The sequence below is a fragment of the Poecilia reticulata genome, linkage group LG3 (genome assembly GCF_000633615.1).
Source record: "Poecilia reticulata strain Guanapo linkage group LG3, Guppy_female_1.0+MT, whole genome shotgun sequence".
Lineage (NCBI taxonomy): Eukaryota > Metazoa > Chordata > Actinopteri > Cyprinodontiformes > Poeciliidae > Poecilia > Poecilia reticulata.
In genome coordinates, this window is record NC_024333.1 from 14014517 (window position 1) to 14027631 (window position 13115).

At 39.1% G+C, this 13115-nt stretch overlaps 1 protein-coding gene and 1 long non-coding RNA gene across 2 annotated transcripts in view; one reads left to right on the top strand and one right to left on the bottom strand.

Annotated features, from left to right (window-relative positions):
* The window catches only part of vps35 (VPS35 retromer complex component), a 51625-nt gene that overhangs the window by 17913 nt on the left and 20597 nt on the right, over positions 1 to 13115 (top strand). The window contains exons 3-6 of the mRNA XM_008405049.2: positions 7120 to 7216; positions 8197 to 8320; positions 11113 to 11295; positions 12450 to 12669. Coding sequence (XP_008403271.1) covers positions 7120 to 7216; positions 8197 to 8320; positions 11113 to 11295; positions 12450 to 12669 — 624 coding nt within the window. The remainder of the gene's footprint in view (positions 1 to 7119; positions 7217 to 8196; positions 8321 to 11112; positions 11296 to 12449; positions 12670 to 13115) is intronic.
* LOC108166193 (uncharacterized) lies at positions 258 to 3007 on the bottom strand. The gene is made up of 2 exons (XR_001776470.1): positions 2505 to 3007; positions 258 to 2459 (listed from the first exon to the last, which is right to left on the bottom strand). It is a non-coding gene; the product is annotated as an uncharacterized LOC108166193 (long non-coding RNA).

Consider the following 13115-nt stretch of genomic DNA (forward strand, 5'->3'; position numbering starts at 1 on the left):
AGCTACTTTTCGATTGTCTACACACTTTGATCACCTTAAAAATAATCAAACCTATTTGGAGTTAATCTGCTAATCCAACCCTTTTTTCTTTTTTTTTGTGATAATGAAATTATCCATAGATGCATTTCATGTGCTTCGGCACACAGACCAATGCTTTACATCTTTATGAGACAAAAACTGAGGAAAAGTACTATTTACATTCTAGTGAGGTTTTCACATCCTTTTATTTTTCTTTATTTTGTGTGCATGAGCTTATTGCCTGAGGATAAATGCGGTTCAGTTTTATCGTTTACATTTAAACAATAAAATATTAAAATCATGAAAAAAATATTGGGTTTGATGCTTCTTGGTCTAAATAACATTGAATGTAGTCAGATTTCAGTGTATTTATGTGAGTTTTAACACTTTGTAGTTTAATATTGTTCACAGAAAAAGTTTGCGTGCCTGCCACACGCTTTAACGCCAGTGAAAAAGTGTGTGGCAGGCACGCAAACTTTGACACGAAGTTCATTTTTATACATGCCGACTTGTGGGTAAAACATGGCGCCGCACAATTTTTGTGCGTGCACAGGCTTTATGCATGAGGCCTCAGATGTATGGTTAAAAACTGAATATCATGTTGATGACCACACAAAACTATAGGCTATCACTACTGTCTTTAAAAAATGTGTATTAAATATTAAAACTCTTAATATACTTTTTTTAAACCTTTGATTATCACTTTCTATATATGAAGCAGCTTCCTCCATTCCTATTAACCATAAACATGAGTTGTGGAATCTTCATATCTTTAAACAAATGTACCCTATAAACGGTATGTACAAGTATCTGAAAGTATGAAATGCATTAATGAGAAATTTGAGCAGAACTCAAAAATCCTAATTGGGGGACTGTTTAAACTTTAACCAAACTATATTATCAGTATGCAGACAAAACTTGCCAGTCAAGGTGCTTAAAAACACCACAGATTTGGGATTGGAAAAATAGGGGAAACAGAAAAATGGTTAGAATATATTAACATGGTAAGGGTTAAGAAATGAGTAAACCCAGACTAAAAATATGCAGTTTTTGTCCTAAGGACAGACTAGGGATTTATTTTTGGCAGACCATCTGCAAAATAATTGATGTTGTGTTACGGTAAAATTGTTATATGGTGACATGAATTTACCTTAACGTAAACCATTTTGTGCACTAAACACTTCTAAAATAAGTGCCAATAAAGTGAACAAACTGGAAAATGTAAAAAAAAAAAAAAGTCACCAAAACCTGTTAACTAAATCGAGCTGCAAGATGATGTATGAAAAACAATACTACTTAAAAATAAAAGTATTAAACTTACCGTTGCGTTGGCGTTAGCTTCCAGGACTGCCTCGATGATAGTTTTCCTTCAATGTGATCTCCACATAAGCATAAAACATCAGGTCATGTGACTAAAAACACGTGACTAAGAAACAACTGGATTGACTGGGTTTTGGAATCTGACATTCATTGCTAATGTATGTGACTGCCAGTAACTTTCCCTTTTTTATACTAAATTTTTAGATGCTGAATTTCAGACAGCAAAATTGAGCCAATTGAATCTAAGGAGACTGAAAATATTGCGTTTGATTTTTGACTTTTAAGACTGAAAAGTTGATTACTTTGAAATAGTACTGTGAAATTTTTGCTTGAAGTGGAAATAAATGAAATTTCTACCAATGTAAAAATAACGAAATGCTTTAGGTCAAAAATGTATTCTGGATATATGTGAACATTGAAATGGTACGTCCAAATATACATATACATTAAAATGTCAGTGGCATATTCTGGTGACACATATTTACTTCCATACTGGGAACAGGAGTAAACAAGGGGTCTGTGGAGCTACAATAACATGAAATTCAGGCCTCTATAGTTATCAATACACCTATTGATAACTATTGAAGATCAATAGTTATAAAAAAAAAGTGTTCTCCTACATTGAAGAATGTGGGCGAGACATTTCTTATATATTTTTTTATTTATTTTTTATTCTTTTTTTATTTAATATCACAATTTAAAACGAGATGGTGTGAACCATAATGAACGGAAAATAAAATCAGAGCTAACAAAGAAGAAAACGGGGTATGGTGTTGCAGAGAATGAGTATCATTAACTGTGTTGCATGTGTGTGTATATGAGAGTGTGAGCAGAAATGGTAATATGAACGACATCACAAGTATGTAGAGCAATAAAAACAGAATACATACAGAATGTATATTTATTTATTTCGGGTTTCACGCAAGATTGCAAAACCCGACACACCACCCTGTGCACGGCCAATATGGAATATGGAAGCTCATGTCAGGCATCATAGCGGCTAAGATAAGGGGCCACATGGATAAATACATGAGCACGGCACATAAGGGCATAGGCATAAATAGCAGAGGAGCCAAACACCAACTCCTTGTAGACCACACAGTCGCCCGAGACTGCAAAACCTGACACACCAACCTGTGCACGGCTTGGATTGATTACAAGAAAACCTATGACTCAATGCCACACACTTGGATCATTGAATGCTTGGAGATGTACAACATCAATATGACCCTAAGAGCCTTCATTGCAAACTCGATGGGGCTGTGGAAAACCACCTTTGAAGTCAACTGCAAACCACTTGTACAAGTGTCCATCAAATGTGGCCTATACCAAGGAGATGCTCTGTCCCCACTGCTGTTCTGCATAGGCCTGAACCCCCTCAGCCAAATCATCAACAAGACTTTCTAGGGATACCGACTCAAGAATGGGGCCACAATCAGTCACCTCCTCTACATAGATGACATCAAGCTGTACGCCAAGAGCGAGCGAGACATCGACACTGATTCACACCACCAGGACCTACAGCACTGACATTGGAATGTCATTCGGACTAGAGAAGTGTGGTTGGATGGTCACAAAGAGAGGGAAGGTCGTCCACACAGAAGGGATCTCACTCCCAGGAGGAACAATAGCATACCACAAGCAAATGGCAACCTCGATGAGGTCACAAGGAAAGGATCCACAGCCAAATACCTCCAACGAATAAAGCAAGCCTTGAGAAGCCAGCTCAATGGCAAGAACAAGATCCGTGCAATAAACAGCTAYGCCTTACCAGTAATCAGATACCCTGCCGGAATAATTAGCTGGCCAATGGAMGAGATGAAGGCCACGGATGTTAAGACTAGGAAGCTACTAACCATGCAAGGAGGATTCCACCCCAAATCCAGCACCCTGAGACTGTACACGAGCCGTAAGGAAGGAGGCAGAGGACTAGTGAGTGTGAGAGCCACTGTCYAKGAKGAAACATCCAAGATCCATAAATACATCAAGGACAAAGCCTCAACAGACGATGTGCTCAGCGAATGTCTCAGAAAATGGGRAACAGAGGACAAGGTGCTGGAGGTACCATCATGGGAGGACAAGCCCCTACATGGGATGTACCACCGACAAATAACTGAAGTGGCTGATATCAGGAAATCCTACCAATGGCTGGAAAAAGCTGGACTCAAGGACAGCACAGWGGCTCTCATCCTGKYTGCACAGGAACAGGCCCTAAACACCAGAGCAATAGAGGCTCAGATCTACCACACCAGACAAGACCCAAGATGTAGGTTGTGCAAGGAGGCTGCTGAGACAGTCCAGCACATAATAGCAGGGTGCAAGATGCTGGCAGGGAAAGCATACATGGAACGACATAACCAAGTAGTAGTACAGAAACATCTGTGCAGAATATGGACTGGAAGCCCCGAGATCAAAGTGGGGAACGCCCCAAAAGGTGGTGGAGAATGACCGAGCTAAGATCCTGTGGGACTTCCAGATCCAGACAGACAAAATGGTAATGGTGAACCAACTGGACATTGTGATGGTTTATAAACAACAGAGGAAAGCCGTTGTGGTGGATGTAGCAATACCAAGTGATTACAACATCAGGAAAAAGGAGCAGGAGAAACTGGAGAAATACCAGGGCCTCAGAGAGGAACTGAAAAAGGCCTGGAAGGTGAAGACCACAGTGGTGCCTGTGGTCATCGGGGCCCTCGGGGCAGTCACCCCCAAACTGGAGCAGTGGCTCAAACAGATCCTAGGAACAACATCAGACATCTCAGTCCAGAAATGTGCAGTTTTAGGCACAGCAAAGATACTGTGCAGAACCCTCAGAGGATGAGAGGGAGCAAGACAGACCACACGAAGAGGATGAGAAGGGAATGTATATAAAAAAAAATAATTCCCTTCTCACCCTCCATGGGTGGTCTCTTTCATCCTCTGAGCTCAGGTCCGTCTCTAGAGGTCTGGGAGCTTGAGGGTTCTGCGCAGTATCTTGGCTGTGCCTAGAACTGCATATTTCTGAACTGATATGTCTGATGTGTTGTGTGTCTGTGTGTGTGTATATATATATATATATATATATAACGATAATCATAATATTTAAAGTATATATGAGAGTCATATAAAATATTTTCCATTGAAAGGTGTTCATTGAGTACATTTTTCTAATGTGTCACACTGATGGTGGTCCTTGTTTTCCAATTCATAAGAATTGTTTTCTTAGCAATGGTTAAAGCTATAAGTAGTTGTTTAGTATTTGGGACATCATTAATGATGTTGGTGGTGTCTCCCAATAAACAAAGACAAGGTAATAATGGGATGAGACGGCCAAACCTACTGGAAAGGAATGTAACCTTAAAGCTTAAAGCCTTAACCTTAAAGCATGAAAGTATGTATCAGGGGTATTTTGTGAACAATTTCTGCACAATTCAGTGAGCCAACCCCATTTTATGCATTCTTTGAGTTGTGTAGTGGATTCTGTGAAGTACTTTATATTGAATGAGCTGAAGATTAGCTTTTGTTGTCATATGAGATATTATTGCATAAAAGTATTTCTACTTTATATAGACAATAAGTGAATGATTTACATATGAATAGGATTTAAAAGCATATGTCCACTTTAAAACATACCTATGCTTATTGTGAAGCATTTGTAGAAAAATAAGATTTTTTTTCTGCATGATTACAAATCAACAGATGGAGTCAAATCCTCCAAATTGTGGTATCTGAGCAACTAAAATCAGTCCTCAGCATATCTTTGTTACACAAATATAGGTATATAAAATGGTTTTACTAGGGTCAAGTCAAACATTAACTTGAACCTAGTAACAGGGCATCAATTCAATCTAAGGCCAGTTTTATATTTCTGTGGGAAAGAGTAAAATTATGTTAATTCCTTAATGCATATCCAATGTACAAAAAATGCTTTTGCTTTACCCTCATGGCACCACCGCTCAGGTGCTATGGGGGAGCTAGGATGGAACCCTCTGCTTATCAGGAGCAAAGTGTCCCAAAACAAGCTGATAAAACATTGACTAGGGACAGAGCGACTGGTTCCCCTCCTCCCTCCCCCCTCCCTCTCTGCTCCTACAATAATTCCATGGATACCTACAAAAAAATGTCTTCTGGACCAGAGTTTCTCAAATTTACGGATGGAATGAATCAGCAGATTTGCCTTGGCACGTCTCTCCTTAGCGCTAACATAGCAGACCTCACTTCATTTAAGCCACCTGCCTCTGACTTCCCAGAGGATCCAGCACTCTGCATTTCTGAGGTCTGAGACTGGGGTCCAGATAGTATTTTTACTGTCATTGCTAATGATCTGATCCAAATAGTAACTCATCGCTCTCTTCAAGTGTTTTCCCCCAGGCTTTGAAAACAGCTGTTATCAAACTGATAGAAAATAACAATCTGGACAAATCACTACTGCAGAATTACGGGTCGAGCTCCAACCTCCCATTTATCAGCAAAGTTATTGAGAAAGCTGTTTTTAAACAATTAAATAACTTCCTAACGATAACCAAAGTCTTCAATGATATCCATATAAATACGGACTGTGGGAGAACCACAGTGCTGGTTCTGTTGGACCTCAGTGCAGCTTTTGACGGTGTTGACCACCTGAATCGACTGGAGAGTTGGGTTGGACTCTCCGGTCCAGTGCTCAACTGGTTTGAATCTTACATAAAGAACAGAGATTACTTTGTTTCAATTGGAAACTTCTCATCAAAGAAGTCAAAGGTCACATGTGGGGTACCCCAAGGTTCAAGCTTAGGACCCCCTCCTATTCAATATTTATATGCTCCCACTAGCTCGGGTTATAACAGGCAATAAGATTAGCTACCATAACTATGCGGATGATACACAGCTCTACATCACGATGTCACCAGGTGACTCTAAATCCATCCAGTCACTGAATAGATGCTGAGAACAGATAAATGTGTGGATGTGTCAAAACCTTCTCCAGCTGAACAGAAACAAAACTGAAGTTCTTATTTTTGGGCCTAAAGAGGAGCGATCTAGAGTCGATGTAGAGCTTCAGTTATTACTACTAAAACCTAGCGATCAGCCCCAAAACCTGGGAGTAGTGATGGACTCTGACCTGAATCTTCAGAACCACATTAAGACAGTCACAAAGTCGGCCTTCTACCACCTGAAGAACATCTCCAGGATTAGAGGACTAATGTCTCAGTGCGATCTAGAGAAACTCGTCCATGCTTTTATCTTTAGCCGCATTGATTATTGCAACAGCGTCTTCACAGGTCTGACTAATAAATCAATCAAACAGCTGCAGCTTATTCAGAACGCTGCTGCTCGTGTTACATTAAAGATCTGCTGTTGCTGTATCAACCTTTCAGACCCCTCAGGTCTTCTGGTTCTGGTCTGCTCTGCATCCCCAGAACCAGAACTAAACGAGGAGAAGTAGCATGACAGTGTTTCATGACTGTGTTATTGTGTTTAATGATGTAAAGCGTGGTCACTCTGAAACAGAGCCGAACCGAGCTGGGCTGCTGAAGTAAAGCCAGTGGAAAAGGGGCAAAACAGACTTCTTAATTTTGCTTCAGAATTAAGAAACAGATTTTCTAAATTTGTTTGCAAATTATTTTGAGTTTGCTGATTATTAATTCCAGTTTGCTGATTATTTTGTTGAGGCTACCATTTCTCAAACAGAATTTTTAAGTTGAAATACACATTTTCAAATAATCATTGCAACTTTTTTGCAATATGACACGGCCTGAATTATGTATGCTGTTTTCAGTTTTATAATAGACTCAAAGATGGGCTTTGCTTTGTGTTCTGCAGGATAAGAACAAACTGATGGATGCTTTGAAGCATGCCTCCAACATGCTAGGTGAACTGAGAACATCCATGCTCTCTCCAAAAAGCTACTATGAGTTATGTATCCTTTACATTTGTATTTGTTGGTCTTCTGCTAGTCTCATGTCTTATGTCCCGTGTCAGTGGAAAAACAGTTGAAGTACTGCAGAAAAATAGAATTTTCAGAGATGGGCATTGATTTTTCTCATTTTCTTTTCCAAATGTAACTACATGTACATATTTATGGGTCCCAACAGGCTCATTAGGGAAGGAAGCCTGCTGGGACCCATACAGGCTTCCTCAATTCTACAACCATTCTATGGTTGTAGAATTGACGAGTACCATTCTGTGGTTGTAGAATGGTTGTAGAAACATTCTACAACCATCAGCACTTTATATATTCATCTATTTAACAGGGACAGTGCATATAAACTTAACAGATTAAAGTTTGCTACCGATAATCTGCAACAATAGTATAGAGCTACAGATCATTTGAAACTTCATTAATTGGTTGGGCAGTTCTATAAAATAGGCTTACATAAATTCATATAGCAAACAGTATAAAAATGCATACATTTATTTGCCTAAATGATCATGCATACATCCTCACACCCTCGCATAACCACATAGATGCATTGAGCTGCATTTATGTTCTAAGCAATGTAATACTAATCTACTTTTTCATACAGTCCCACATTTACTTTTTCATTCAATGAAGCATATTATAAATGAACACATTTTTGGTTTTCTTTTAGCCAATATTTAGTCATATGGATGAACATTTTGAAATCAGTTATTACATTTAAGTCTGGGGGCAATAAATTCCATAATATTGTACTTTTATATGAGAATGTACTCTGATCAAACAAAGTGCTACATAACAGAGGATGGCAGTATCAGACCTTTCCTAATTAAATAATAAATTATAGAAGTATATTTTCTAGGTGAAAAAAGTTCTGATACAGCTGTACTGCAAACCTATGTTGACATACTGTAAATCTATTGGCCAGATATCGTGTTATGAAAAGACTGACTTTGCTTTAGTTCCTGACAGTGTTTCAGACATGGCCATCTCTGATGAACTGCACTATCTTGAGGTTTATTTGACCGATGAGTTTGCCAAGGGACGCAAGGTGGCAGATCTTTATGAGCTGGTCCAGTATGCTGGGAACATCATACCCAGGCTGTGAGTAATAATCTGAAAAAGTATGTTTTGTTTTTACTCTGTGTTTTTGCAGTGTTTTCGGATCAATTAAAAATGATGCATTAAGCAAACCATGTTTTTGTTATACCTTTATTAGAGCCAATCAAACAAAATAAAGTACAATATAAAATACTTCTTATACATCTAAAGCTATACATATATTTTCCGCACTATAAGGTGCACCAGATTATAAGGCGCATAGAATGGACGCTATAGTAGAGGCTGGAGTTACATTATGCATCCACTAGATGGAGCTGCACTAAAGGATGAATGTCTAAAGCCAATTTGTTGACATAAAGAATGTCAACAAAACAGTCCGACTCCGGTCGGCGAGGAGAGCCTTCCGCGACTGGATTGGGCGTGGCCGGACGATGGTCACCATTCTCAGTTTGAGCACAGCATGTTGGTGGAGAACGTGGTGCTAAATGACCTGCAGACGACCTGATTATCTGGTCGGTAGGTAGATAGGTCAGTCAAACTTTATTAACAAACCAGCGTTCTGACGACTATCCCAGCATGCACCGCACACTTCTTCTTCTACGGGCGAAAATGAAGTCGGCGGCTGCTTACTGTAGTTGCTAGACCTGTTGTGGCTCAATATTGGTCCATATATAAGGCACACTGTCGGCTTTTGAGGAAATCGAAGGTTTTTAGGTGCCTTATAGTGCGGAAAATACGGTAATATAATGCTGACAAAATACTGCTTTAAAAAAGCTGCAATGCACCAGTTTCAGCCCTTTTTGTTTGTTCAGCTAAAGGAATAAAAAAATTAAAATGGAGAACAAGCCCAAGCACCCTTCCCATTTCAGCCCCCCAAAGTCAACCCCTTAACCTCCCAAAAAACTCAGATATGTATACCCATATTTATAGGCAAAGCAAAAGAATGACGAGTACCATCAGTTGGTATTTCCTATTTACAACTATGTAAAATAAGAAAGAAAACATTGCCATTTTTTGTAAGACTTTTCTGTAGATCCTTGTAAAGTATAGTAGAGGATGTGCTGGTCTTGGCATCCTGGCCGCATTCAGTTTGTCACCTACCGCTCCTCTCTCTTGCAGGTACTGCGTGCCTCCGCTAAATCTTTTAGGGGTACGCAGTACCCGACCGTACCCGCCTACTTTCACCCCTGAGTATAGATATCGATTTACATAAATGTGAGAAGATTAACAGTTAATAATATGTACTAATTGAGTACATAGAAAGCCACAACATTTTTAACAGTTTATGAATATGTAGTTTCTCAATAGACTCTGTAACAACTGGTCCTTTCAGGACCATTTGTGATCTTGGTCTGGTCCGAAATTAAAAAATGACTTTGAACCCCCTCTGCGCTTCAAGACAAAATAAAAAAAATCTTTCATCTCATGTCTGATTTTTCATAGGTAGTGTCATCTTGTTTTCCGTTTTATAGTACACAAAGTCTTTCCTGAATTTTGAGATGCCATTTAAGCCTCCCATAATTTCTAAATCCAACATGTTTTATGACAACCAGAGGTTAAAGCTCAATTAATTGAACAGTGTAGTGTCTCTGTGCTGCAGACAGCCTTTCTGTCTAAACTAAAGTAGTTTGAAGTGGCTTAATCAAATCAACACAAATAGCCATTTGGATTGTGGTGTTGTAGGCAGTTTGATATGATCCTACCACAAAGTTTCCCCCAAAAAACTTGCTAAGCCCTGTGGTCAGGGCCCCAAGGCTGTCCACCAGTGTTCCACTGGGTTTTTGCATTAAAAGATGTTAAGTTGACAAGACATGTAACAATATTGTATATCAATAATAATGTAATAATGTTACTGGAAGACATTCCAGACGATATTTAGTACTACCCATAACTATAGTACTAACTACAGTACTAAAAACAACAAATTCAAAATAATTAAATTAAAATAAAATCAGTTATTTGCACTTCTGTTAAATACAGAAGTCGGTGGATCTAAAAACACGATCTAATCCTGATCACATTAGAACCGGCCCATTTCATAAGTGAACAAAGCAGCTGCGTATGACCTCCCGAAGCATGCTAACATTTTAACACAGACCACAGATATAGAAATATAGCATTTGTTTATTGAGAATGTCAATGCTGATAAATTTGATGGTTTCAGCATAAAGATTTTAAGGAGCTGCAAGTTTGCTTTGTAAAAGTTCAAAGAATAATTCACAATTTGATGCTGTAAGTTTAATCTTTGAGTATGAGCTCTGTTTGTTCACAATTACAATTATCAGCGATTGCTTTTAAGGTTGCCCAGTTAAACTATGCCCCTCTGCTGGGGAGATTTAATGTATGTGGCTTTAGTAGCTCTTCCATTTCTTGTCTATTGAGTTTTTATTAAGCACCACAGAAACTGTTTTGGATCCTCAAAACCCTATGTAAAGAATATTTCTGATCTCTGTGAGACTGTGCGCTTCAACTCTATCCAACTGTAAGTAGACAAAGCATTTGATATGACGCAGTTTGATTTATCATGCTGCTGCAAAAAAACAAAATTAAACCATCGTGGTGTATGACTACGAGACGAGTCCGACACGTCTTCCACAGGCTGAAGCACTGACCCTCCAATGCACCGTCTGAGCTGGAACACTTCCATAAACTCCTATTAGCTGCACTGTAGACACACAGTCACTCACTGAGCAGGGTGTATTAGATGTAAACATACACGCTGCACATAATTCAACAGTGGACTGTTGATAGGTCAGGTTGTAGAAAAATAATTTCAAATTCAAACAGTTTAAAATTCAAAAACTTATATGGTGCCTTCTTGTTTCCTTCCTCAGCTATCTTCTGATCACGGTGGGCGTAGTGTATGTTCGCTCCTTTCCTCAGTCTCGCAAAGACATCCTGAAAGACTTGGTGGAGATGTGTCGTGGCGTCCAACACCCACTCAGAGGTCTCTTCCTGAGAAATTATCTGCTGCAGTGTACCCGTAACATTCTTCCAGATGATGGGGAACAAGTGGAGTAAGTCACTTACATTTTTCCTTTTTAAATCATTTTAATAAATGTTAAAGGACAATGACAGTATGTTGTCAGTTTAAAACATGTTTTGTTTTCTTGTTCTTCGGTCTCTGAATTTGAGATGATACATTTCTGATAAGGAGTATCCATTTGCAAATAATGGGGACAATAGACAACCGAGTTAAAATAATAGTGGTTATGGCACATTTACACATTGATTTGTTCTATACATCTACTCAGAGTTCCTTTTCACCTGGTGACATTATGTAGAGCTATGCATAGTGCTGTTTTTATTCTTTCATGCATGTTTGAAGAATCCTTGAATCTTCCATTGCAGCCATTTGGTTGTGCCTAAATGTTTGCTCAGCCAAGCGTTTAGGCACACCCATATCCTCCGAGCCCTTTCTTGGAGATGCAGGCTCCAGCTGAGCTTCTGCCTCACAGAGAACCTCTGCCCTGTGGGCACGGCGTCCCCACTCAGCTCCTCCAGACTTGTGGCAGCACCAATTAGTAAACATCTGGTAGAACTACTCAGTGCAGTACCTGTAGGAACGTTGAAAACATTCCTATGTTCATTGTTGTGATGACGTGAGGAAGGTGGAGTGTTGGAAAGAGTAGGAGACACTTAAAGAGACAAGACATCAAAGTCAAATTTCTTTAGGTCCTATTTGATATATACAATACTTTAATCACAACTGAAGTTATATTGTTACTTAATTCTGCTATAAAATGGAACTATGTGCAAAATACATAATACTTTCTCCTTGAATCCATCCATCCTTCCATTGTCATATAAGCTTATCACTAGCGGGGTCTCCAGGGGTCATGGTGCCTATCTCCAGGGCAACAGGCGGGGTCATCGTAGACAGGTCGTCAGTCCATTGCAGACCACTTTCAAACATTTTATTTAAACAAATTGTGGGGGCATTTATAAGTTGAGAGCCTGAAAAATTACATAGCTTTTCAGTATTCTTTCCCAAACTGTCTGTTAAATAAATTATATTATATATTTTAACTTTTCCTGTTGCAGTGTTGCTGCAAGTTAGACCTCTCACTGTTGGAATATTTATCATAACCATTTTTCAGCTCTCACTCACATTCTTTGGTTGGGTAAAAGAGGAATAAAATGTTGAGTCATCTCTGTTTTTGTTTCTCAGGGGCTCAGAGGAGATGACTGGAGATATTAATGACTCCATAGACTTTGTCCTTCTGAACTTTGCTGAAATGAACAAACTGTGGGTTCGAATGCAGCATCAAGGTCACAGCAGAGACCGAGAGAAGAGAGAAAAAGAACGACAGGAACTTAGGATTCTGGTGGGCACCAATCTAGTTCGCCTCAGTCAACTAGAGGGTGTAAATGTGGACAAGTACAAACAGGTCAGTGTGTCTCTTTCTCCCAGAATATCCAAGCTTTATCATTTAATGCTCTCAAGCGCAGGACGAGAACATTGAATTTCTGGTGTTAAGCTGGTCTGTTTTCTGTCATTTTAATCTTCATGTGAATAATTTTTGAGTTTGGTTGCAAAATACTGAAACAGATAAACTAACATGATATACAGCAGCAGCTGCAACTTGAAGTTGAGAAATTAGTAACCTTGAGAAATTCTAACTAATTATAATGTGTTAAAATTAGTTTTTCAGTAGTTTTTCGATGGAGCATTTCTCTTGGGGGGGCAGAGATACTGTAACAACCATTTCTGTCAGTTATTATTTCAGGGTTTCCCCCAATGTATCAAACCTTGCAGCCTGCCATGGTTTACTAGCCCCCCCGCCAGGCTAAGCGTTGCTTGTTTTTGTATAGAAAAAATTAATAATTATATATA